Here is a 27,808-nt window from a genome sequence, read left to right as displayed (position 1 = left end):
GCTTTTTTTGCCTTCCCTGAAACATGGAAGTAGGTTACGTATCAGAGTGCAAAGAATACTTTTTAAGAAGGCTGTAATGAACAGAAAATTGGGCGTCTGATCTTCCCCTTATCTCCCTCTAATTTGCAACCAGCAGTAATGAACAAACTACTGCGTGTGGCAGTACACTCTATTGCTCCCCCAACCTCTCTGACCTTGCCTGAGACAACATTTGCATTTGGCTTACTGAATAAGTTTTGTTTTTCTGATAAATATTTGGGTTGTTTGAGGGAAAGAAAAAAAGTCAGGTTAATTGTAGTTAATGGTTAGCCAAACAGTGACAGGTAAGTAAACAGAGCTTTACAAAGGTGTACAGGAGGCAGCACTGAGTATGTTCTGAGGCATTGCAGGCAGGTAATTTATCAGGTACAGCTCATCGAGCCTCAGGGACACAGATATGACTTGTCTGCTGTGCTCTTTTAAAATCATATTTGTCCTTAGAATTTAACTTTGATTTTAAAGACTAACCTTCCTTATTTCTCCACAAAGGGTGTGAACACCAAAAAGTTGCATTGATTAAGAAGGAAATGAATCAGAGGTTAGCTCCAAGTTGCATGAGGTTTGGATTTTGTCACTGTGAAATGTGTTATATGCTACTGGAGACACACAACATGTTTAAATGTACAGTGAAAGAGGCATGGCCAGGAGAGTGTCTGTAGGAACGTAATTCTTGATGGAATTTCACAAGTCTAAATCTTCAGTGTCATCTCCAGTTTTCCCATCACTCGCCGGTCACAGCATACCTGGATCAAGCTCCTATTATGTATAGTTTAGAAGAAGTAATAAGTACTTTATTTAAAAAGCATGCAATTTAACCTGCCATCAGACAATCATGATTCTATATGGCTATGAAATAAAATGAGGTTCCCATATTTTCAAGGAATGAAAAAAACCACAGGGCTACAAAACCTTCATTCTGCTTTTGAGACTATGTTCAGCTTCAGAGAGTGTTTTCAAGGAGAGGAAAATTAAAGTATACAGTCAAAAGCTTTAGTTGTGTTAGCAAAGATCAGTCCTACCAGGCAGTCTTTCTTGTTGAGATGCTTTTGCTTTTATTTTATAGAGATAATTACTTACTTAGACTTCAGTAACCCAAGCAAAAGCATGAAATGGTGGAAGTTTACTTATCTTGAAAGAGATGAAGTGTAGTGGAAGAGTTTAAATTTGGATGAAGAACTGATTAAGGAAGACGCAACAGATTGTATCAGAAAAGCTCTGGAGACAGGTGTCTACTTGGTATCCTTAAGAGTTGTTTCTGGGACATGCCTAATTAAATATTATCATTAAGGATCTTAGTGGGCTACCTGAGCTTGTCCTAGTGATGCTTCATGGTAGAGAGCTAAGAGATGCTGAGAATGAAGAAGAAGATCTGAATGGCATTTAAGTAGAATTGAAGGATGCTAAGCAATGGAACAAAAGTTAGATAAAGTTGCACAAAGCCCAGAAGTTCATACTGACTCTGCTTTAAGCTGTAAGAACAGTGGAGCCCTTGTGTATATGCAGAAAATAACAATACACTGTGCAGAAAGTCCCAGTAGGGATAAGGCACTAATACCATTTACAATGCACTGCTAAGTCTTGTTCGGGAGTACTGTGTACAGATCTGGTCCCCAGCTTAATGGAAGATGGGTGTTAACTGGAAGAGATATAATAAAAGGAAGGGAAAATACAATGGTTTATGAGACAGGTCTGAGTCTGGCTAATTGAATAAATCAAATTAATCTGGGACTTGGTATGTGCATTGGAAAAGATAATACCACCAGACTGGGGAATGAGCTACTTCAGGATAAAGACCAATGCTAGCTCAATTTATACAAATAGCCTGAAATGTAAGGGCTGAGCTTAGGTTGAACATTTGGAAGCAACATTCATAAATGGCAAAGGGATGAAGGTCTGGAGCAACATCCTAAGAGGCACAGAGAGCCATGTGTGTATCCAGAGGCGCAATGGCATGACAGAGCTGAGCATTACGCAAGGGAACCTATAGGAACATTGTATGACCCTACAGGTTGCAATGGAGAAGTAGTAGTACTTAGAAGTAGCTTATAGCTATCACTGTTGTCATTCATTCCTATTAATCTACTAATTGTTTGTAAATTAATATATCACAGGCAAGTTAGGTCTCATTATAACCCAGATGCTTTGTAGTGAAATATGACTTACGTTGTGTCTCTATTAAAAATTTAGTTTTCTGCCAAAAAGGAACATGGTATCCTATGCAGAGGGGGTGAATAGTTCTCTGTGTATGCTTATCTCTCCCTGTTGCCTGCAAAGGCTCTAGCAAGCGCTCATGTCGATAAGACCTCTGAAATCAGCTGTGTCTGTTACTTCCTCTTCCCCGGCACAAGTGATTCAGCAGTAGGCAGTCTGTAAAGAGAGATGTGGGTTTTCTGCCCTTCCCGAGGTAGGGATTGGCAGGGAGTTGGTGGGAATTGTGTATATTTGACATGCAGTTGGGCTTGGTATTTGTTTGTCCTATGGGTGATCTCTTCCTCTGCCTGCAGCACTTTGCATGTAATACCACTTTCAGCCCTTACAGGTGGGGAAATACCTTGATACCAGAAACACAAGTTAAAGTGCACATTCGTTAAGGCACTCGGGGCTAAGGTGGTCGGAGGAAACATGAGTTTTTTAAATCCCATGTCAGTGAATCACTTTGAGAAATACCTCAGAGTCTTCAGGAATATTTGTGAGATTGTGAAATTGAAACATTTCCTGCAATTAGAAGGCACTCGGGAAGCATATGTTATACGTCAAAGCCATATCGTAAGCTTATGCTGTAACTTTTAACCTCTTAGCTCTCTTGAGCAAGAGGTTCCCAGGCTATTAAATTGTCTTTATTGCTCTATCATGTATTTGTAGCATGTGTTCAGTAGTAAATGTATAATCTCATAACAGAACTAAGGATGATCCTGTACTTTTCCCCTAACTAAGGATGATCCTGTACTTTTCCCCTAAAACTCCCAAACAAAACTCTTATTTTTTTTCTTATTAAAGACAGGAGCATGACCCTAGAGGCAAAAACACTGGCTGAGGAATTCAAGTGTTGTTTTGAGTCATGGTATTGTGCCATAGAGGATAAAGTACATTTTTTAGTCACTGATAAATAGGCTGACTACTTTCATTTAGAGACACACTGCTACATAATAGTGCTAAGAAATAATTATTGCACTAATTCAGATGTTCATTCTAGGGAAATGTAGAAAAAACGCCCCGTAATCTCCTCCCTCCTTTGCTTCAAAGCAATTGATGAGCAAGGAAAGAAGCTTTTCACGTCACAGCAAGGAAATAGTTATAGTGTCTGGGGGATGTGATGATAAACTCCTGTGGAAATCAACACAGCATTGGTTTTCACTCACAGCCATGTATGTGTTAGTGTCATATATAGCTATAAAATACATTAAGCTCGGTTCTTTTTGAACTGATCCAGAGCACTTCTTAGCCCACTGTGTCTTCAACATCAGGATTTTCATGATGCAGTTAGAGGGGTGTTTATGCATCTGATCTGGAACTTTAATTGCTCTGTATAAATTAAAGCTGATGACATGCATTTGTTGAAACTAAGAGGGGAAGAAATGACAGCAGCCCTGTGGGGAGGCTCATGTAAGGGTGTGCATGATTGGAAGTGTTTGCTTGTTAAGGGGTCTGCACATTAGCACCCGAGACTTTATGGGTGACTGTGCGTGCTGTGGGGAGAGCTCACTGTGCAGTGCTCATACCGCCTGTCTGCCCTAGGGCAGCCCTAAGGAATGTCTGCCCAGGCTGCTGAAGCAGAGCTTTGGGTGAGCTGAGACCCTCTGGGGAAGAAGGGGTACTCTCTTCGGGATGTACTGCCTGCCTCCCAGAACCAGGCTGTGTGTCCCTGTGAATTGTCCGTGCTGGGGTCACATAAGGTTTTGTGCATTCAGATGCCTTCCAGCTTCTTCATGTGGGAAGCTTTGTGTTAAGAATGGGAGGCAGGATCAGGATGTAGTTACTGCACTATTTCCTTTTTGGCACTGGGTTAGTAGGGTGAGGCAGAAACTTTTCACCCTGAAAGAACTGCAATCTCTAAGGGAGGTGGGGGGAATACATACATACATATATATATATACATATATATATTTTTAGATCATCTCAAGAGAGTGTAAATAGCTTGTTCAGCTATTGCTGATTTCCACTGTTACAAAATGCCTTTGCCGTCTTCTCATGCATGTGTTTCCTGAACAAAACGTGTATTAAAATGGGATATAGAGCACCGTCTGGTGAAGCCGAAGTGGCTAACACTGTCTTTTTGACAGTAAAGCATGCTTTCTTGCTGGCCAACTGAACTCCACAGGAATGGAGGTACCATGGTGGAGTGGGACTGTCATGGTGTGACAACAGTAGCTCTGCATCCATGTGTCTTCATGGGGATGATTAATGGGGTCAGTGAGCAGGGGCTCCAGGGGCTTGTGATGGCTAAAGGGAGCAGGGCTGTGATTCTAGCAATTAAGTTGTTTATTCCCCACATTCACTTTTGTATTTTTAATCATAATTAGGCATGTGCATTCTCTTTGTCTATGAAATGAGAATTTATACTTACCTTCTAAGCCCAAGAATTGCAGGTTTAGTTTCACTTTTAAGTTAAGATAGACTTATAGTGGCTTCAAGAGGCCACTCTAATATATACGTTTTATATGTATGTGTGTGTGTGTGCAATGCCATGGAGGGGGAAGGCAGTGGAAGGATTTGCTTTGAAGGAGTTCACAGTACATTTGGAATGCAGTTATGCATACCAGTGGTTTCCAGCATTGCTCAATGTGCAGGCACCTACAGTATTTCTAAGGGAGATGGGGTACAGACCTCTGTCTAATGAGTGTCTGTTTTTCATTATTTACCTTTCATGGGCATGAAAACAGTCCAGGGACTCTCAGGGAAATGCTACATAATACACTTTTGCAGTAATATCCACAGAGACCTAATAACATGTTCTACTAAAATACAGGCAAAAAAAGAGTTTCCAGTGTCCTGTCTTGAGAGATATGTGAATTTATTCACTGCTTGTGAAATCCTGTTGTCTCTCTGTAAGTCTTCACATAAGGACCACAGTGAGAAGCTTTCAATTAAGAGATGGCCTTCCAATTCTGTGGTATAGGATTTAATTACTTACAGGCAAGTTTGGATCTAAAAAAGAGCTTGAAACCAAAAAGAATGGAGTAAGGCTTTAAGGAGAAGCTTCAAAAGCAGCAGTATTGCCATCAGAGCTTCAGCAACATGATATTTACACGGTCATTGATCTAAGCCAGCACAGATTATCCACCTTATGAGTTATGTATTCTTGAAGTGTAAAATGTATTTTACTTTGTTGATGGAAAGCCAGATTTTGAAATAAACTCAACTGAACGGAAAAAGAAGAGCAGACAATTTTGCATGATTGAAGACCCATGTTATTAGGTGCAGGTAAGAATGCGTTTGCTATTTATGAGCACCCACACAGTTCTGGGTAGTATTATTTCCTCCTGAGAACACAAGCTTAATCCTGAGGTTTCAGAAAGCCACTATTTTGCTGTGTCCAGTATCCTGCAGGACATCATGCCAAGTGCGGCTGAAAGAGTTGTGGGACTCCTCCTTGGAACCATCAGCTAGAACATGCAGGAAGAAAAGCAGCAACCTAAAAACTACATTGGAGTTACTATTGGACCTACATTTTCTTTTCTGCATTGTGTTAGTAGCGCATTATCCACAATAGATGCATGCTGACAAACCTTTTTCGTGCAAGGATGAACTGTTTAGCCATTTATTGGGAGAGTTGAGTAGAGTATAGCGGAAACTTTCCATAGACGGTTTTGAGACTTTTAATGGAGACTTACTTTGGCAAAGCTCTGAAAGCACTCAGTAATTTTCTTTATGAGATGCGAGAGCTAAAACACAAACCCCTTCTATCAGAGGCTGCCTTGTAAAAGCAAACCTGGTGACAGCGGAGACACCCCGTAGCTGCATTACATATTCAGATCACAAGCCCAATTTTCTCATGGGTTTTCCCCACTCCTGTAACAGAACCTTTTGGGAGCTTGTAAGCTGAGTGAGGATGTAATGCATCTACCAGCAGCTGGTTCCTGTCTCTTCTAAGCCCATCTTTCTTCTTTTGTCTTTTACTGCTATTATTTTTAAGGCTGTGTTGTGCTCAGCTGCTTCAAGGTACTACAGCCCAGTACAGCCCAAGGTAATTCATTTTGGAGTGAGACAAGCTTTTGAAATTGCCTCATGCAGCACTCATACCAACACAATAATTTGGTGTTTGGGGGTGACTTTGTGCTTTTGTTCATTCAGAATGATCCTCCACAGAGGAATAGTAGGTTTGGAAACCCACTAAAAGTATCTCAGTGGCAGAACTTCCATCCTTGTTTGAGCAGTGCAAATCCATCTTAAAGAGGGGATTTTCAAAAGCCAGAGCTAGTAGCCACCTCCCACTGGTGTGCTGTATAATTTGCATGCTGAAATCCTATTCCTGCTTTGGAAGATCTCCACCTAAATGCTTTGGTATTGAGGTTTTGTAATACAGACCCTAATTTCTGGTTTGGGGAAGAGAATTGTTCTGCTTTATTTTTCCAAGACTGGCCACACAATCCAATGTATGCAAAGTCTCACATTCAACACTGCAAAATTTATTTCCTAGCCCATGGAATAAACAGCTTGGTTTGTTCAAGATGAGTATTTGTTGCCAAGTTTTGGGGAGAGTGAAGATGAAGGCAATACAAAGCTGCTTTGTTCTGCAAAGCTGGTAGCACTTCATCACTTGCAGCTAGGTGATTTACTGGGCTCAGGAGAGTTGCTGCAGCTCCTCCATGAAGAGACAGATAGCAATGGAAGACTGGGAATGCATCAAAGGCATCCAAACAGACCTAAGGCTTTAAAAACTTGCTAGGTGCCATTTTCCCCAGATAAGGTGGCTCTGGTTTTAGTAAAGCTTATCAGAAGATACTTAACACGGGGAGCAGCTTCGCAATGGGAGGGGAGGGTTGGGGATGTGATGTGGGTAATTGCTCAGAAGGCGACTGTTTTGCAATTGTGGAAACTTCCTGGGGTGCAGTGGCCACAGCCGGATCCGAAGTTAATGTCATGTCGTGGAAAGCTAAGTGTGATTGTTTCATGTATTTATTTTTTAGCAGAGGATCGTAAGTGCTTGCCTTGCATCATATTTTTTTCTTTGATATTTTCAGTACTCACTAAAAGTCCCTGAAAGCTTAAAGATTCAAGTGTGCAAATCCTTACAGCAGTTGGAGCTCAAATCTTAACACTGTTTGCCTCTAGTATCTTTTGGGCTTGCTATGCCACCAGTTCTTTCTTCCTTTGAACTTCCATGTAAGAAGCGGCCTAGGGAAAAACGTGGTGTGCCAGAAGTATGCCAGGATGTGATTTTCATTCTGCTAAAGAAACTTCTTACACCAAAAAAAATGGAAGGCAATGTAATGCCAGGGACACAAAGTGTGGTGGGATCCTTAGGAAGGTGTAGTTGTATTTTGGACGGATCGTAGCAGGGTTTGTGTGATAAGCATTTCCCACATTGGTAATCCTGGTGCTGGAGCTTACACTGGGGTTTTCCTGGCCCTGTTTCCCTTCAGTTTCGTACAGAAAACAAGAAAATCCTACCTATTGCTCTGTGGAGGATAAGACTAAGAGCCGTTCTGCATGTGCCTGGCATGGCATCAATGCACACAGGGGAAGGGTGGGTGTGCAGCAGGACTTGCACACCCGCTCTTACCCTCCCATTGCCCCTAAGTAGTCAATCACGTCGCTGCCCACGGACCCAAACTTGTGTACAGCAGTGAGTTTCCAGAATGCTGAAATGTCACAAAAGACAAAAGTCAATTATTTCTAGCCAGAGAGTGGGGAAAACCCCCAAACCCAGCGGATTACAAAAAGAACCCTACCATCCACCAAAACAAGTACTTGAGTGCAATCTGTGCAGAAGAAACATCGTGGGGACAGAGGAGCAGATGGGAACAGGAGTGAATGAGATCAGTTTTACAGTCGGGCTTTCATGTCTCTACATGCATCTTGCTGCACAAGTAAAATGTTCCTTTTTTTTTCCCTCTCAAGACATCTTTGGCAAAGATAAGCACAATCCAAATGACTGCTGCCGATAACATTTTTCCCTTCTGTACTAGAGCTTAGGTTGTAGCTAATTCACCAGCTTTTTATGTAGGATGGGACTTTTATTCCCCCCTTTGCTGACCTGATGGAGCAGTTTCTTTTCAGAAACTTTTCTCCAGGGACTGGAATGCGTTAAAACAGGTTTGTGGCATTTGTGTAAGAGTAGATTTTTCTTTTAATCCTTATTTGCATGTCTTCTGCATTTTCCTATTTGCATATAGTGGGGTTTTCTTCTGCTTGAGAAAGCTGCCTGGCGTTTTGCTTCCCTCGTTGCTTAGAACGGGTCGATGAAGAAGACAAAATCAGTACTTTGGGGACAAAGGAGTTGCAGAATCAAATTCAGCAGCTGCAGTTATCTTCATAGTAATTTTAAACCACTCACAACTGAACAGCCACAAATTATGAGTGTATAGGAAATAGTAATTTAACTTGAAAAGACTGTTACAGAATGATGTGTTGGCTTTGACAAGGCTGTATATTCATAATTTGCAGGAAAGAAAATAATTCGTTTTCTTAATATGGGTTCTTTTTTAATTAGTATTTTCAAAGACGAGGTAAATAAAGGGTCCTCAAAAGTCTGCCACAGGAACAGTTGCCTTTGTGCAGCCCATAGCATGTGTGGGCCTCAAATACTTTACCCAGAAGCAGGAATGTTTCTTTTAACTGGAGAAAAAGCAGCAGGAGGAAGTGGAAGGGTTGTTTTGGCAAGGTCAGAGAGAAATAAAACCTGTGCATGGGCCCTATTCTGTAACCAGTCAAAACAAAAGACAAACCCCATCATCTCATTTTCTGGGACCTGTGCGAATGGGTGTTGTGATGATGCAGGTCTGAGAGCATTAGCAGAGGTTTATCCGTTATAATGTGGTATTTCTGCAGCTCAGATTGCAGAATTTATAGGCTCAGTAGTAAGCCATGGAGCAGTTGCTTTGTTGAAGAGCGTGCAAGAGCATGAGGAAGGCTGCCTGCCTTCCAGTTCAGGTTGCATGGCAGAGGTTAACCATGCAAACCAGGAGATGGAGGGAACATTTTCAGTTTGAGCAGCATGTAACGTACCATAATTGTGCATTTCAAGTACCTTTGAAAATGTTCAAACTTGTTTATATTTCTTCACAGAACTAACCCCTGGCATTACATGTGGCTGAGATGCCCCATTGCAAAGTAAGACCGACTCTCAAATCAGTCCACTTGCTGTAACTTGCAACACTTATAGTACCAACAACTAAATTCAGTGTTTTTACTTCCCAGACTTTTGAAGATAAATTGGTCTCCATCTTCAAAACTTACCCAGGTGCTGTTAAATCACTTTGTGGCTTTTTAGTTGTGCTTTCAAAAACGTAATTGCAGTTCTCCTCCTTCCAGAAAAAAGGGTGGTAGAAAGTCTATTTACTGCATTTATTGAATTTCATACAGTTAAATTAAGTGAAATAAGAGCTTGATTCAGATCCCATTGGTTTCAGTAGCAGTCTTTCCACTGAGTTTTAGTCAAGGCTTAAATAAAGATCTGAAGGTGATCCAGAGCTCATTTACATTTAATATGCTCTTCAGCTATTCCTTTTAATCTTAAATATTATTGGAGGCTTTTCAAACCCAGCAGCGTGTATTAACTTGCTTTCTTGTCAACATGTGCAAATATCCGAATTTCGGCTGGAAGCCCTCATATAAGCATTAACCTTAGTGTTCATTCCCATAAATGTGTAGTTGGAGACAAGCTTTTAAAACTTTTTATCGGCTTTCTTACTTGTTCTTTGTAGTTAGTCAACGGGGCGTTTGCTACATTAGTACAGATAACTTAACAGTACCTTTATTGTTTGAAGCAGCAAATACTGTTTATCTTGGTCCCGTCTGCAGTTTTTATCTTGTTTTAGCCTCACTTGAGAAGGCTATCTCATTCCTAAGAGACAAGATGTCTCCTGGGGAATTTTGGGGCCTTTCTTTCTGTAGCTTTCCAAGCTGAATTCATAGGAGGCTGGAACTTGCTACAGTTCCTTGCTTTGGAGGAAGCATTGTGCAGTGATGCAACAACACAGGCCCAGAGGCATGATGCAGGGATTTGCTGTGGTTGGTGGCAGCTCTTGCTGTGACTTCAGAACAGCACACAGAAGTAGATGGGGTTATTGTGGAGGTGGGCATGTGTGGTTCAAGGCAGTGAACAGAACCTGCATGGTTGCTGTTGTGTTTTCAGCAGTTCTCCATATATATTACAGTCTCTAGAGATGTCAGTCTAGTCATCTAGTAAAGCTACATATACATGTGTATATATATGTAAGTAAACCCCAGAAATGCGTTGAATTTGTAATAGCAAGCTTTTAGTCTTCTACTTTGAATCAGATGTAAGTTGTTTCTCTTACCTTTTTTGAATTGATGTGTGAGCACTCACGTAGAATTTACACCTCAAGGGATTCAGAAGTGCATGTATGAGCACCACAGCATATTTCAACATAAGACTTGATTTAATATAAATAAAGAAAAACATGTGATTTCTTTTCATTGGCAGCACAAATGAAAATACGCAAGTGCAGTGTCTTAAGAAATCCCACGTGGCAAAGTGTTCACAGCATAGTTTAATGCCTCTAAATCTCATTTCTCAAATTAACTAATTTTGAAACGATTTTAAATAATTGAGCAGTGATGTAACTAGAAACCGGTCCCACATTTTCATGGGCACACATCTTCAGTTTCTTTTTATTGTGCTATAAAATCCTGCTGCTCTGTAGATGTTGCCAGAACAAACAACAATGAAGAACGTGATTTTTTTAAGACCACAGAGCACAGGCTTACGTACCCATTGTCATCCACTTGTTTTCCCAAATATCCTGGTGTAGATCTTGAGATGCCACACGTGTCTCACCAAATTAAAGGCTTGGTGAGCCATGCCCGCTGTTGGAGGCCTCTCACCCGCCTGTTGCTCTGCTCTGCACAGGCTTTTCACACCACTTGCAGTGACACAGTAATACAAAATTCACTCTGGATGGGGAGAACCGTTGCGTTTCTCTGAGCCATTTCCCAGGGCCTGAACCTCACGTGGATGGGGCTGCATGAAGACTCTTCTTCCACTCCAGAGCTATGCCTGGCAGATGGATATGGCTGGTTTTGTGATGGGTGTAGTAGCTATGCTGGTGTGTGAAGCCGAAGGGTAGGGGTGCTGCAGCCATGGACTCTTAGCCAGAGGCTGTGATATGTAGTAGGCCCATCCTTGGGGGAACTGCGGTATGAATTCTGCTGGTATTGATACCAGGGTCTTTCACCCCTTTCACGCACAACCGTTTGGGGTTGTCTTCCACAGTACAAGACAGACTTACTTTGGTCAGTATACGGGTTTCACACAGCACAAAGATCACTGTCCTGAAGCACATGCGTGGGCAGTGCTTTCTCTTAGAGGACCCAGTGTACATGGGATGGCAGTACTTCCGTCCCATGTTACAAATACACCACCATCTTTGCCTTTCCACCATCCCCAGTTTCCTCCACAGCAGTTTCCAAAGTCTCTTTCCTTTCAGTAGGCCACTTACAGACTTCATATAGCACAGTCAGTGCAGACTGAGTTGTTCAAAAGATGCTTAAAAGGGAGGAAGGTGCCTGGGTAGTTTTATGTGCAAAATTTATTAAGTGGTGTGTATAAAATATATCAACTGTTGGTTATCATTTGTGTATATATGTATGCGTATATTTGCTTAACAGTCAATGTATGTGAAGTTTCCTTATACTTGTGCTTTCCTTACTAATAAATCATAGGAACAGTTCATTATTTGAGTTCATTGGTGGTTGTGCTTGTGTGATAGGACTGGCCATTAACCTTAAGCAACAGCTCAAAAGAGAAAGCCTGGCACAAGCTCTTGGTTTCCTTTTCAGCAGCCTCCCCAAAGGGTGCCAGCAGCAGCACCCCATCTGCTGGTGAGGGCATCTTGGGGTGCTTGGCTGTCCAGCCATCACTTTCAATAAATAACCAGATGATCTCTTAAGGTCCCTTCTAACCCAAACCATTCTATGATTCTATGGGCTGAAATGCAGCTTGGAGAAGATTTGAGGCATGACTGGACCATCCTGGTGCTGTTGGGAGTGGGAGCTTTGCTGGGAGAGGGGGGCCCTCTAGTGAGGAGGCCACTGCTCTTGGGCATGCCTGGGCACTGCCAGTGGTTATTGCCAGCTCCTGCTCAGCATTTTCCTGCTGATGCACCCAAGTGCTGTGGTTTTCTATTGCATCAAGCAACGCACTGGTCACTTCTTATTATCCTCAAGTCCCTTTCAGGGTGACTGCATCCCAGCACCCCATTTTCTGCCTAGTATGTGTTCTGCAGTCTTTGATGTAAGGCACTGCCTTTGGCTATCATTCAGACAGCGTTGTTCAGGGGGCATATTTTCCTAAACGATACAAACCAGCCTGTGCGGGTCATCTGTCCCTCTTGGTTGTTTAGAACCTGGCAGTGTTTGTCACTTGCAGGCATTCTCAGCAGTGATTTGATGTGTTCCTGCAGATCACTGACAAAGCCATGGGAAGAAAACTGATCTAAACCCGGGTTATCTTTCAGTACCTGGTAGAAACATCCCCTCCAAAATTTCCCATCTGTTATTTAACTTCGGAAATCGACTCTTTCCCAAGCTGTAGAAAATCGCAAGGTACCAATTCCCATTTCTTTCTGCTGGTATATGCAGAAAATACCTGCATTCCTCCCATAGTTGTATCCTAAGGCATTCAGAGGGGAAAGCTCAAACTCTAGGCTAGGCCACTGTGTTCTTGTACTTGCTCCAAATTTACGTCAGCATCAGCAAGAGAAGGATTTAATCCCCCATCCAGTTTTGTTGAAGCCAGTGCGAAGACTGATTTCAGCACATCCTGGTCTGGCCTTAATCTGAAGGATTAATAAAGATATAGACTGAATTAAATAATGACAACAGAATTAAAATAGAAATATTACTAAATGATATTTGGGATGGAAAGAAAAGGACCCTGTGGAATTAATAAGGCTGAATCCCTTATCAGAAATGCTCTGACTTTTGAGAGGTCTTCATTCAGGAGCGTGTTGGTTTGTATATGTTTATTTATTCTTTCAGGCAAAAGCAATAACCAGCAATCAGGCCATCTAACTCACACTGCCTCCATCGCTTGCGATTCAGGATGTGACTTTCTCAGTCAGAGGACTCCACTCCTAACTGGAGCAAGGAAAACTTAAAATTAGATTTATCTGGAAAAGTTGCTTTTGTCAAATAAGTAGAAATAAGAAAACATCTGGAAAAGCTTTTCCTTAAGGCATATTCTTTCTCTCCACTATGGCATTAGTTTTGGGTCATTTTTTCAGTTACAGTTTCCATCTAAGTATTTTTAAGTCTGTCATTGTTTTGTTCCTAGTGTGTTTGAAAGTTGGGGTTGACCTCAGTAACTGCATTACTCTAAGCCACACTAAGTTTGAGCAGGGACTTAATACAGCCACACAAGGCTGTTTTTCAGTGTTTTGAATTACAGTATGTGCAAAAATTATCATCTGTGGCAGCATTTCCAGTGCCCAAATGCTGCTGTCATTAAGCTGAAACTGAACTACGTAGGCGTTGTATGCATTTGCAACCCCTGTTCTCAAGGGAGAACATCTGCCTGCAACTGCGCACTGTTTGTACTCCTCACCTGTTTTCTAGCTTTTCCTTTCCTTCTCGTAACTTCCCACAGCACATCACAGCAGATTTGGTTTTCTCTTTTGTGTCACATGCGCTTTCCTCCCTCATGAAATTCTTACCCAGTATGTAAAACACGCTCAACCCAGTAATACCGAAGTTTCTCCATCCCATCTCTGTTGAGGAACTGGTGAATAAAAGTTTCTATTTAAATGGTCAATCACATGTCATAACGTGAAGTCAGTTTCTTTATCCAGTCTCTGACATTTCCTACCCTGTTTTCGTTAAGGAAAGCATTGCGTGGTTTTTTCTTTTTCTATCAGAAATGAGGTTAATCATGATGACAAACATCCTGTCTGCTCTATTACCTCCTTGTAAGCTTAAATGACATTATCTTGACCATTTGATAATGTACTGGGGCAGCAGTACTAACTGCACTTTCCTGGTTTCCACAGTAAGTTATGTGGACCTGTTCAATAACTATATGGGAATGCTCTGAGGTCAGCTAAAAATACATACCTGATACACTGGACCTGCCTTTACAGCTGTTGTGCAGATTTGTACTTGAATGACATGAGGATCTTCATTTAATCTCTGAGGCCCCATTAGGTGAGGGTCAACGGCAGCCCTTGTAATGGGGGAAACAGTTCTTCTCCTAAGGAGGAGTGTGGAAGTGCAGGGCATGGCCAGGATCCCCCATGCATTGTGCAGGGCTGACACAGGAGGTACAGGGGGAGAAGTTTTGGGATGATGTGATTGCTTATACAGACCCATGTTGGGCAGTATTTCTTACAAAATTATTCCAGTTCATTTGAAAGGGTTTTTTTTCCCCATGCTCTCATTAAGGTGAATTGATTGTGGGCAGCACTGATGATAGGACACTGAGTACCATTATCTGTCCTGGCCTTTAGAGGCAGGTTTGTATCTGGACCAAGTGCCTGGGAAGGTACTGCTCTTCCATGAAATGCCTAAAAACAAAATGAAAGTTGAAATTGCTGCCAATGAGAGAGAGGAACATTTATAAATGTGCTGGCGGATTAAACAAATTTCTCGTCTGCAGGTTTTGTGTTATTGTCAACAATGGCTGGAAAACATGTAGGAAAAGTATATATGTTTATTATGTCAGGGTGTATAGAGTTATAAGTGATATATGAAGCATGGAAATGGACTTGCATGGCTCTGAAATTGCCTTTGCAAGTTATTCTTTGAATGTGTCTGTCAGAGCTGCAGGGAGGCTAATGCAGGCTAAGCATGGGCGGAAACAGCTGATGATGTGGGGATTGGTGATAACTTGGTTTCAAAGCATTCTCCGGGTTTTTTCCCAAGTCTGGGACAAATATGCGTGACAGGATTGAGACCTCAGTAATCAGAGATCTTCTGGGGAAAGGATGAAAACAGATTTCACTTGTATCAGGGCAATTGCTGCAGGGACCACTTTGTTTAATCTGAGCTTGTATGGATTTGGGAGAATATAGTCGCTTAGTGTTACATCTGGATGAATGTTTTCTGTCTTCCTACAATCACTTGTGGAAAATGCCAGTTAGGAAATGCTTTGGTTTCATTCTTCTTCTTCGGGCTGCACAAGAAAAAAGAGGCCAAGGAGCAGAGGGTTGCAGAGGGTCAACCCATTTGCATCACCTAGAAATACTCCTTTAAGGCCACGTTTGAGGCAGAGAAGTGGAGCAAGCATGTTCTATGGACAGAGAGGATTTTAGTATCCAGGGCAGCCAGTCCTGCATTTTAAATAAGCACTAGAACCCAGTGAGTTTGCATCTCTTGGGATATAAAATCACAGACTGGTTTGGGCTGGAAGGGACCTCAAAGCTCATCTCGTTCCAGCCCAGATCTCAGCTTTTCTATTGGTCACGGACATTTTCACCCTGAATTTTCATCAGGAAACTTACCTGTTTTTTTCTCTCCTTTGTAGGCAAAATGTGCTGCATTCACGTGTAATTGTCCACATGAAACAGATATTATGTGGTACATACTACCCACAGCTCCCAGTGGTACCATGCAAGCACCCATGCTCACCATTGACTCCTAATCTTGAATAGCGCTGGCTTTTCTACACACTGAAACAAAAAAAACATAATGAATGCATGTGGCATCAAAACCTGTCCTTTGGAGGACAAGTAGGTCAAGCTCAGTAGAGGTTAAGTCATAATATAATCCATCCACTCAAGCATGCACGTCCCACTTAAAACTCTGTGGAGCGAGGCAAGCACCTCATTGTGCCTTTGCCTCTGGCTAGGATGGCATTCACACTGTAATATACAGATAATTATAGTGTGTATCTTTTTCAGAACAGTTTTCATAAGCAGAGAAATTGAGGAATGGTATTATTCATCAGATGCAAGCAGGCCATTTTCTTTTCTTTCCAGATGTTCTAATTGGAAATGTTTTCAGCACCTTTGCCTGAGTTCTGTAATATTGCTGCAGGGGGTTAGCTTGTTTGGTTTGGGTTTTGTTTGCTCAGCATATACTGCGTATGACCCAAGTTCTCCTTCGGTAAACACTGCTGTGATGAAGTTCACTTTCTGGATGTACACAGATCTCTTTGCAGCAAACAAGGTTTTGGCCTTGTATCCCTCTGATCAAATATAAAACTTTGTGCAGAGGGTTATCCTATAGGGTGGTCTGACTGTTGGCCATATACTGTTGAGGTCTTAACAGAAGCAACCCTCTTTTGCTTTCTGGATCTTAACTAAGATTTCATTTACATCTACAGTTTGCTGCATGTAGCATATGATGAACCTGATGGAGGCATCAAGTGGTTTTGCATGTGGAATACCTTTGCACAGTGCACACCTTTGGTAGAGAGCCATCAAAGTGCTCTCTACGCACAGAACAGGGGAAGAAAGTAGGTCCTGGAGGACCAACACGAAGCCTCTTTGGACCTCATTATGTCTACATTTCCTTCTGCAGCTTCACAAGCTGACAAGCTCTTTCTCTTGATTATTTGCTCCTGCACCTTCGCTGTCCTCAGAGCTGTTTCCAGTGCAGCGGTTCACAGGGTACCATGGTGAACCAAATCAGCAAGTCTTTCTGAGCTAAAAATACCCTCTGTCCATTTATTTATTTATTGTACTGCATTATTTGTAGCTTGGATCAACTCTTTGGCACGGTTCACTGAGCAGTCACATGGGAAATTGAGAGAGAGATGTGCCTCTCTCCATCACCATGCCTTCAGCTTGCTGCATCAGCCTTGACCTAGTAAGCAGTGTCTGTGTTTCTCAAGACAGCTGACCCAAGTTCAGAGCTCTAACGCTTTTCTGATCCCAAGGGAAGCACATTCAAATCTGTGCTGTTTCTCCTAGGACTTGTTGCAGTGAGTTGGGTTGTCCTGTTGCACGATCAGAGCGGCGCCAAGCCATGTAGGGTCGATCGTAGACATGGGGTGACCGGGAGGATGCTGCGAGAGAAGGCTCCTACTTTCCCTCCTTCCTTTGGTTCAGATGTGGTATAAACACTAAAGCTATTGCATAGAGCTTGTCTTGAGTACCAGAGCAGATCTTTGCTGTTAACACTGAAGACACAGCGACAGCATCAGGCCACTTGTAAACCCTGAAGACCATAACAGGCTGACTTAAGTGTCTTCATTTCTAGGAGCACTCTATAAACTCTACTTGCTCCTGCACTGTATTTGAGTGCGTTTCAAAATCACTGTTTCAGAGATCAGATCTGATATGCCTAAACTGAGCATCCAAGCTGAGGTTTTGAACCATCTGGAAATCTTTTATTACTGACTTTTTCCTTGCTTGAAGGATAACATAGATTAAAATTCACGATGACCTCTGGGAGGACTCTTTGACTTTTCTAATCAGTTCAAAGCCTCTTCACCCTGTCCCCAACAACACCACGTTTCCCAGGGCAGAGCAGCATATGACAACATATCTAACTTTCTACCTTCAACATGTGACCACCCCAGAGAATAAGACCCCTCCTGTGACTCTGACTAATAACTTGTGGTCCTCATACTTGAGGCAGGAGAGGGCAACTGCAGATGTTAAGCACATGGGAGCAGTTAAGTTTGAAACTGAAAATCTGCGTAGAAAGTTCTCCTGTTACAGAAGTTCAAGGCAATTGTAAAAGAGGTCATTTCTACTCTTGAGGCTCATGTAGTAACAGCTTAGATGGTGTAATCACAGCCCCTGTTAAAAAGTCCCCATTTACTAATGGTTGCCACTGATCCCAAACACCATAATGTTTGTCTGGACGTATAATGAGAAATAACTGAGGAATGCGAGTGAATAGCCTTGCTTCAAACAATGATGAAGAGTACTTAATCTGTTATCACTATAGCTTTTTAATGGTGGTGACTGTACTGAGAAATAACACATGTTCAGTGAATGGTTTTGGTGATTGATAAGGAAGTTTTTATCACTGCTTATTAAGTTATTTTCCCTCCTAATAAAACATCAGTTGTTTGAATCTTCAACAGATGTTGTCTTATGTTACTAGGTCCAAAACTTGCTCCCAGCTTTATTTGCTTTACAGCACCCCACTCAGCGATGTTCCCATTTGTGACTGGTGCTTCTAGGAATTATGGCTTCACAAAAGTATAGTTTCATTTATTATTTTCTCCAAGTTAAAGGGATGCCATTCTTTCAGTGTGTTATGGAAAACCATGAGGTTCAGGCTGGGGTTGCATTACAGTGGCGATGAGGTAACAGCTTCCTTTTGCTCCCATAGAAGAGCAAAGCTGGGCTGAAGCTTTCCACCTGAAGGTGTTAAGTTTTTACCACATTGCCTTCTGTATTGTTCTCAGTTCCTCTGTGACAGCATTAAAACAGAGATGTTTTAATTTCAGCTGTGTAGGGATAACTCAGGGAATGACTGGATGAGTACAGAGTTTCTGGGGTTGTGTGTGGTGTTTTTTTCTCCAAAGCATTTGCATTTTGTGCTCGCATTGCAATTGCATGCAGCAGTGATAACTTCTGTCAGTTCCTTTAGGTTTGGTAAAGCAGAGTAGTAGAATTTTTCCATCATGCCAATATACATGTTTGTAATCTTAGTGGTGCTCTGTGTGGCACTGCAGCAAAGCAGGCTTAGGTGGATTTGTGTGCCAAAGCTGAATACCTTCCTGAAATCTTTCTGAATCATACAGCAGATATGTCAGAATGGCAAGAGATGTGTGAGCCATGGAGGTTGATCTTGCTCTTAAAACCTGCTCTTGTAGCTTGAGGGTTCCTGCAGGAACCCCTGCTCACTCCCACTGAGCTTACAAGGAAACTCAATGCCCCTGAATACGCTTTGAGTCCTGGGGGAAATCGTCTTTGGTGATAGCTGGCAGCACATCACTTCCATAAGTGTTTGAGGGCACTGTACCAATGGCCACTCGTCAGGAACCGAGTTATGTTTGTGACGCAGGAAACTTAGTGCTACTTATGTACAAAACCCATAAAACAGAAAGTGATGGAGGGTTATTCCAGCTCTTAATTCCAGTACATCCCTGTTCATGTGAGCACTGTTGCCATCAGGGTCATGCAAGATTATTTATGCGTTTCTTATGAATCTTTAGTGATGCTTCACTTCCTGTGTTGATTGTAGAAATTGGTGGGCAACAAGTCTTAACCCTGCATTTATTCTTGCTTTCCTTCATGGAGCTTTTTCCTTTCCTCCACAGTTTGTCAAGGGACAAATAACAAGCTGACCCAACTGGGACATGTGGAAGATCATTTTACCAGCCTGCAGAGGATGTACAACAACTGCGAGGTGGTACTCAGCAACCTGGAGATTACATATGTGGAGCACAATCGTGACCTGTCTTTTCTGAAGGTTAGTGTTCTTGGCCAGTATTGTCTTCCTGCTAAAGGAATATGACTGCATGTTTTTTAAGTGTAAAGGATCAGCTACCTATAAAATCATGTGGTGATCCAAAAACATAGCTTGCTAATGTCAGAGAAATTGCAGATCACAGTCTTGATTCACCTGTAGGCTGCAGGATATGATCAGACTTAGTAAATCAGGTACTTTGAGAAATACCTTTTCAAGCACTTGCCAGCCTGTTCTGGCTGCCATGCAGATGGTTTCTTTTTACAGGTACAATTACATCCTTACCCATTGCCTCAATTCTCAGAGGGCAAAAGGCTTTGTGGTGGTGTCGGTCAAAGCAAAGCACTAAGTGAGCGGCAACCCACTGATGGCAGTGCGGAAGTCCTTACCCTGCCCTCCAAGCTGTGACCATGGCAAGCTGAGAGGAGAACAGGCAGGGGATGGATGTTAAAATGCATCCATGGCATGGGGAGGAGCAGTCTCTGCCATGGGCACTTTCAGGTTCTCCACCAACAGAGACTGGGTAAGGGCTACAGCTCTGCTCCCCCACTGCCAGGCTGCCACCAGTGGCAAATAACATCACACCTTCATATATATATATATGTATGTGTATATATATATATATATATATTAAAGAAAACATTTTAAATGCATTGCTTTTTACCTAACTGATTATTAGTTTAGGAGGTTTCCAAAGAAGGAGGCAGTAGAGGAAGAAGGTTTTTTGACATATTAAGTGTATGCCTAGTATCAAGAGCTCTTGTGTGGTAGCTCTTGTAGGAATAAACAGGTTAGTCCTCTGGGTTGAGAGGAGTAATGTCTTTGTGTGAGCTTTTCTTCTCAGGAAACAAAGAAAGAGCAAAAAACGTCTCATTATAGTAAAAAGCAAGAACATCCGAAAAGAGGTGGTTCAGATGTATGGGTTACAAATACGATGGTATTGCCATTTTTCTTTCCCAAGCACAACTTGACCATGGAGCTCAATGTTCCCAGGAACATAACACATCTCTTGAAAACTCACTGGTAGTCTTCACAGAATAGGAAAATATCCTAAGTGGTAGCTCAAGGGTTTTTCATTTATGCTGATGCTTGTAGGAGCCTGCACATATTTCACAGTATAAGGCAGGAATTAACCTGCATCCAGGGACAGTGCTTCACTTGTCTCTATCCTGTAACTATTTATTACTTAAGAGTAAGAAGGTACCTCATCTTCTCCTCTGCTGAGCATAGGAGGATCTGCAAAGGAAGGGACACAAAAGAGAGTGTAAAAGCCTCAATCAGATGGCATCTCTGTGCTGCCTATGGTTAAAAGCTGGACAGACACTGAGGGAAAGCATCACGCTTGCCATATCACACATGCTTGCATCTGTTCTTCTGCACCCCCTAGGAAGCCTCATTTGCCCCTAGGACAGAACAAGGGTAAGCTGGACCTTTGGAATGGCCCCCTGGTATTTGTTCAGTTTACTCCTGCTTAGACAGCAAAGTTTTCATCATAGTCCCTTCTTGTTCTTATATTTATTTTTTAATGAGATTAAGTGATTTATTGCTCCTTAAATTGAAAGATGAGAGGAGGAAAGTTCCTGTCAAGTGTAGAAAATGCTGTGGATTGAACACCTTGTTTCTTCGGTTGTCCTTTCAGACGATACAGGAGGTTGCAGGCTACGTGCTCATCGCGCTTAACATGGTGGATGTCATTCCCCTAGAAAACCTCCAGATCATCCGAGGAAATGTGCTCTATGACAACTCTTATGCCCTGGCAATTTTATCCAATTACCACATGAATAAAACCCAGGGACTCCGAGAGCTGCCAATGAAACGGCTGTCAGGTGAGACAAGGGCTAGAAGTGGAACCTGTAAAGCAAACTTCAACTGTTAGGTTATTGGTATCAAGAGCTGATCGAAGATCTCTCAAAGTCATGTGCCATTAGATCCTGCTTTAAAAACAAGGGTCCAGAACCCGTCAGTCTGAGCCTGCTGTTGGTTGCACCAGCAGGAGCACACATTGTCCTTTCCTGTCAGCATGGCGTGACTGAGGCAAACAACTGTGTATTTTATTTCCCTTTCTCTAGATCAGAGACAGAAGACTTGGGCAGTTTGCTTCACTTACCAATTATTTTTCATTCTGTGGCAGAAATTCTCAATGGAGGTGTTAAAATCAGCAACAACCCTAAACTGTGCAACATGGACACTGTTCTCTGGAATGACATCATTGACACCAGCAAGAAGCCTCCCACGGTTCTTGAGTTTGCAAGCAACCTGTCTTCTTGTGAGTATTAACTTACCAAAAGTGCTATGTGCTCCCCCATTTCAGAGGGAAGAATGAACATCCCATCTTCCATGCAGTGGGTTTCAGGTCCACCAACTCCTGCACGCAGAGCCTCCAAGCCCTGTTGCAGGGAAACATTTCCTCACCACTGACTTAAGATGTAATTTTTCATGGTGTTAGGTCCTTACTGACAGTGAAGTTCTTGGGAAAGCTTCTGTTGCTTTCAGACAGGACTCTGCATATGTGTTCTTCAAAGACAGCTCAGACTACTGTGCACTCATTTGCTTTCCAGCCATCTTCTGATTACAATGTAAGGCTCTGGTCTAGAAAACCCATATGGGTACCTTTGTGGAGTTACTATGGGACTTGAAGCCCTTTGAGAGCTGAGACCCATGTTGAGTGCCATAAAACTCAACATGTTTTGGTGTTTTGGGCTGCCTGGATTATCCTTGCAAAATTAATGATAAACAGGCAGATAAATCTGATGCTTTAGCAGGGAGATGAATGTGTATTTAAAAGTTTGTGCAGCATACGCTTAGAGTGGGCTTAAGCTAATCCTTCAGCCTTAAGAGTCCCTTACAAAATCCCCAGTCATTTCACAGAAAAGAGAGTTTATTTTCATTTCTGAACATTTAATTTCTGGCACTGTCAATTGGCGGACAACCATATTTTCTTTATCTTCTTCCAGTTGCATAATTGCCTGAGAGCTGATAGCCAGCTTTTGTGTTGACATATTTTTCTGTGCAGCCCTAGCGTAATCAAGGAGTTGTGAGCTATACAAGTCAGCACAGGATTTTTGGCTCGAAACATCACAGAAATATTAACCTTTAACTTTTTGACTTAAAAAAAACCAGTTATTTGGTCCCACACCAAATCAATCAACTCTTGGACAAGTATTGGCATTTGTTCAGCTATTTGATGGGAGGTGGGGGGAAGGAGAATCATGTGTTGTTTGCAGAAAGAATCACTGTAGTAGGAAATGCCTCTTAAATGTAGTGAATGCCAGAATAGTCTTCTAAGACAGTCATTTATGGTTTTAATAATGATCCCATAATCTAAAATAAGTTGTTTCTCTGGGACTTTGCTGGTCATTAAAAGAAAGAAAAAGAGAGAAAAGAGCAAGGAGGGAGGGATGGGAAGGAGCTTGGCTATGAACCCCCAAGGTCAGGCAGGGTGTCCGTCCATCCTGCCACCTCTCTGTTGATTGCCCATCTGCTGCATAGTCTTACACCAAGGAGGTTTTTTGGCAGGCAAGTCAAATTACTTTGTGGTTGGAGTAGTTGCAGTTGCTTGCAAATCCAGTTGGGTTTGTTTTCCTTTTAGAACCGCCTTGTTCAGTACCATGGATTTACACGTGGCCTGTAGCGAGCAGCTGGCACATGCCCAGCTGCAAGCCAGTGGTGACTTGCCATTGCATGCAAACTCCAGCAGAAGGGCCAGCCGGGCAGTAGCTGAGATTCCTGTTCCTGGGAAAAATATGCCTCTTTCGTAAGCTAGGCTGGCTGGGTATTGTGCTCACTTGCTCAAAGGTGTGGAGAACTGCACGTAGGAAACCAGAGATGAACAAAGTATAAAGGTTTAAGGTCCAGCTCTCAAAATGTTTGAGCTTCCTCCCCTGATTTATGGAGAAGGAAAGCTCAACGCGTTGTTTTCTGTGACTCACATGATGTTGTTGTTATAGTGCATGTTTATAGAAAATAATAATGTGCTATTGTGTTTTAGGTCCCAAATGCCATCCAAACTGCACAGAAGACCACTGCTGGGGCCCTGGCGAACAGAACTGCCAGACATGTAAGCCTGCAGATTAGTTAAGAAATACTTTGTGTGCTCTGACATACTGAAGTTCTATCTACTGAAAAACTAACTTGTCAAGTGCAAATTAATGACGTGTTTCAAACTTGTCCTTCTCTACATCCCACTGTGCTGGGGCTCCTTGAAACACACTATGTATGGATGTGGCCTGCTTCCTGCTCTGCAGAAGCATAGTCAAGGCGAGGATGGCTGTGGCCACTCTCACCAAGGAGCTTCATTTCTGGAAGGGAACCCTTGAGGTTGTTTGGCTTTGGTCTGGATATCCCAATGTGGTGTTCCTCCAGAGGCAAAAGACTGTAGCTGTCCCCCGTACTGAAAGCTTTTGTCTGTCGCCCACAACTTTCTCCCATCTGCACTTGAGAACCTTTATTGTTTAAGTTATTTTACCATATAAGAGAGAACACAGTAGCAGCGTGGTGAATTGTTTGCCTTCCTGATGTTTCCTGCAGAGCCATTCTGCAGGCCAGCTGGTGATACCTTGGATGAATTTTTACTATTAGAAGCAATAACACAACCTGATCTTTTTCAGGCTTTAATTCCTCTTTTTGGAATCCCTGTAGGTTTCTTTTGTAAACACAAAAGATGTCACCTTCATGTGGGTTATCACACTACATACTGTGCTCAGAGGACCTTTGGAAGGCTCTCAGAAAATGCATGGCTCTTCTAAATTTGTAAATAGAGCTGCTTGGCATTATGAGGTTGTTCAGTTTGGCTGTCTGTGCTTTACTGTAAAGTTTTGCAGTTAGGGTGCTTGCTTGCCTATAGAAACCCTCATTTAGAAGTTCTTGACGTTTTTCAAGGCTTTATGTTTCCCAAAGTGAAGGTTGAGTTTAGAAGACCATCTCAACTTGTTTCCCCACTTCATCATTTTCTTTTTCTATAATAAGTGGGGAAATACAGTTTCTGATTCTTTGTATTGTGTAAAGCTCAGTGGAAAGACTACTAACGGCACAACACAAATGAAATCAGCATCCTGTCTTTGGTTTTCCATTGTAAATAATCACCTAAACCTAAGTTTCTTGCCTGTAAGTATCAGGCCAAATCTGTATGGCATATAGAGCTTCTGGAAAAAGGAAAATACAGATTTTCTCTTTTCCTTTAGTATAAGCTTCAGTCATCCCTGCAGTTTGAGGTGGTCAGTGCACACACAAAGCCATTCCCAGGTTGGTCCCTGTAGTTGAGACCACACAGCTGTCCTAGGGGCTTGTGAAATCTCAGGTCTTGGCCGTGCAAGCTTACCGCATTGACAAACCCGTGCTGGCTTCAGGATGATGACAAGGAGTTCATAAAGCAAACACGTTTGCAGGCTCTGGCTCTCCTCTCCAGGCATTTGAGAGTCCAGCCAACTGAAAATGTTTCCCACATTTCCATATGTGGGAAAGTTTGGGGTCATATGTATCTTTCTCCTTCCACAAAAAAGGATGGGATCCCCCACATGGGATGTTCTGTATGAAATACAAATGTTTTCCATGGTACATGTTTCCAGCAGGAAGCTCTAGTCAATAGCTATCAAAATGATGAGCTGTTTGACTCCCCTGCTGATGCCTATGAAAAAAATCAGATCAAAATGCTGTTCGTGTAGAACAATGTGCCTCCTATTGCCCTGTTTCTAGTTGAATAGAGGAGTTGCTATCAGAGAAGCTAATGCCTATTGTGGAAATAATCTGTTTCTTTGAAAATATGATACCTTGCTTACAGGCCTACAAGAAAAATGAGAATAAAGTTTGGATACAAAAGTGTGTAATAGGAAAAAAAAATAGGATTCTTTTTTTAAATCCCTGTTATATACCCTGTAGCAGGCTGTATTTTCCAATAGTTTTCTGTTAATTAACAACCATCTGCTTTGGACTTACATGAGTTCCTGGTGATATTGTAACTCATTTGTGCCAACTGTGAAGTTGGTATCAGTTACTGTAGTGCACAGCTGAAATGCTCAGGGTGCTGTAATGCAGCAGATTAGCCATCGGGTTTCTCTGATGTCTATTGCCAAGGTCTGTGGATCGGTAATTATGGAGAACAAACAATCCCATTTTGGGTCTCTGGTTCAAACACATGCTTTGATATTCAAATGGAGACGATTTCCTGATTCTCCACAAAATGTTGCAGGCAGTTTTTGCTTCCCTGAAAAAAAGCTGAACTGGGGCCAGTTCTTCCTCCGGGTTGCTGCGCTGGTGCAAACTCTGTGGGAGTTGAGTAATGAAGATAAAATTTGGCCAAGGAATTGCAGCCTAAACTAAACTGATACAACATGTGTATGAAATGGGTTTGCTGAGTAGGTGTCCCCTCTCTCTGCAATGCAGAAATGCTTCTAGTGCACCGAAAGGATCCTAACCCCATGCCAACAGTATACGGTTTCCTGTTATAGTAGAGAGTCCTGGCAGTACTCTTGTCATGTCATCTTTCCCAAAGCTAGCACTAATAATAGCAGATCTTCTCAACAAAATGGGTCAGATCCTGCTCTGTTGCCGAGCTGTGTGATGTAGGGACTCTAAGGAGTTTTTCACAGTTTAAAGCATTGATGCCACAGGGACCTGGATGCTCTTTCTAAGCAGGACATGGTTTGCTGGCTTGGACCAAAGTGCTTAGCACCTCACAAGAGCCAAGATAACTACTGGTTGAGCACAACCCCTTCTCACCACCACCCACACCAGCTCTCACCCCTCCCAAGCTTTGGCCTTAGATGAGGACAGAATATGCATCCTCTGGGGAAAATCTAGCACAGATCCTGCACCAGACTTTTTCTCTATATTTTCTGATCTCATTGCAGCAAATACAGCTTAAACATTCTTCATTCCTGATGCGTTTTTCCTTTTTTATTGTGTCTTCCAGTAACGAAAGTCATCTGTGCCCAGCAGTGCTCTGGCCGGTGCAGGGGAAAGGTGCCCAGCGACTGCTGCCATAACCAGTGTGCTGCAGGGTGCACAGGGCCTCGGGAGAGTGACTGCCTGGTAACCATTCTACACCACCTCCATAACCATAACCATAAATCCCTGGCACAGCGAGGCAGGCTTTCAGCTGCATGTCCTCTAGCCTTCTTCCATCCCAGAATGCCTCTGAGAGATGCTGACCTGGAGGGTGCTCCAGCACTTCCTCAAAGGAAGAGAACACAAACTTGGCCCTGAGTTAGTCGTTACTGACTTTGCAGGTGGACCTTCCTAGCACATGTTAAAACAGTGTCGGTGCCTTTGAGACCCCAGTGAACTCAAAGCTGCTCAAAGCTGTTGCAGGGCAACTAAGTGTTTGCTCTAGGGTGACTTTCCCATGTAGGCAGGTCCCCAGGTCTTCAGCTGCCACCACAGTGCAGTGGTTTGCATTGCCTTGTGCTCTTTAGTGCTAGTCAGTAATAATCTTGGTTTACTAGAGCAAGAACTTCTAAGGGGATTAAGGTGTGATGGATCTGCACATTTTTTGCCTTTCATTGAACTTCAGACAATGAAATTAAGGTTTCCATTTCTGTTTTTCACTTGCCACAAAAGCATTGTGTTTAGAGGACCCTGGGGCAGTGGAGGGAGAAGGAGCAATGGAGCTTTTTTGGGGAAAAAGAAAACATCCCATTGCTTTTCTACAAGAGTTTCAGGGGGTGTTGGTGTGCACTGTGGTTTTAACTCTGCTCCATGTTTGCATTTCATTCTGAATTAAATGATACCTAAGTAATTGCTCCGGAAACTGTTCGATCCAGGTTTTGTTGTTATTTGCATTCCTGGTCCCTTTATAAATTGCAAGGCTATGGTGCCCTTTACTGGCTCACAGGGAAGACAGTTATTCTCTCTCAACTGGAAAGCTAGGGAAGATAAAAGGGGAAAATAGAGTGATTATTAATTTTATGCAGAATTATATTGGAAGAATCAACTTGTCCTTCATAAATGCCTCCTAAATTGTTCATTACTCGCAGCAAAATATAATGGCTTCAGTTTAATATTTAGCCAGAAAAGTCAGTAATCAGCAGGAAAGGACTTGATTTGATTTAGGTTATTAAAAAGCAGCCAAGAAACGTACTGTATGTCTTGATCTGGTTACTGCTTGTAGGGAAAATTTTTCTGTCTAAGGCATGCAGATTTGCTCCTGTTCCCACGTGAATCCCAGCAGCTCTCCTGTCAGTGCCAAGGTTTCTTGTTCGGAACAAGAAAACCTCATATTCTCTCTCTTTTTTCTCCCCCCAAATATTAAACTCAATTGCCTGACCTGAAGCAACCTTTCACC

The 27,808-nt window shown here is 42.4% G+C and overlaps 1 protein-coding gene across 2 annotated transcripts in view; it reads left to right on the top strand.

Annotated features, from left to right (window-relative positions):
- Positions 1 to 27,808, top strand: part of EGFR (epidermal growth factor receptor) — a 156,272-nt gene that overhangs the window by 91,900 nt on the left and 36,564 nt on the right. For both annotated transcript variants that reach the window (XM_061374947.1, XM_061374946.1), the window contains exons 2-6: positions 19,382 to 19,533; positions 21,170 to 21,356; positions 21,662 to 21,796; positions 23,519 to 23,587; positions 26,438 to 26,556. In XM_061374947.1, coding sequence (XP_061230931.1) covers positions 19,382 to 19,533; positions 21,170 to 21,356; positions 21,662 to 21,796; positions 23,519 to 23,587; positions 26,438 to 26,556 — 662 coding nt within the window. The remainder of the gene's footprint in view (positions 1 to 19,381; positions 19,534 to 21,169; positions 21,357 to 21,661; positions 21,797 to 23,518; positions 23,588 to 26,437; positions 26,557 to 27,808) is intronic.

Source organism: Neopsephotus bourkii, unplaced genomic scaffold (assembly GCF_033783945.1).
Source record: "Neopsephotus bourkii isolate Nb327-2 ecotype Australia unplaced genomic scaffold, CSIRO-AGI_Nbou_v1 NB_1655, whole genome shotgun sequence".
NCBI classification, from domain to species: Eukaryota; Metazoa; Chordata; class Aves; order Psittaciformes; family Psittacidae; genus Neopsephotus; species Neopsephotus bourkii.
Note: the sequence above shows the minus strand (reverse complement) of the source record. Positions and strands in the feature narration are given on the sequence as shown.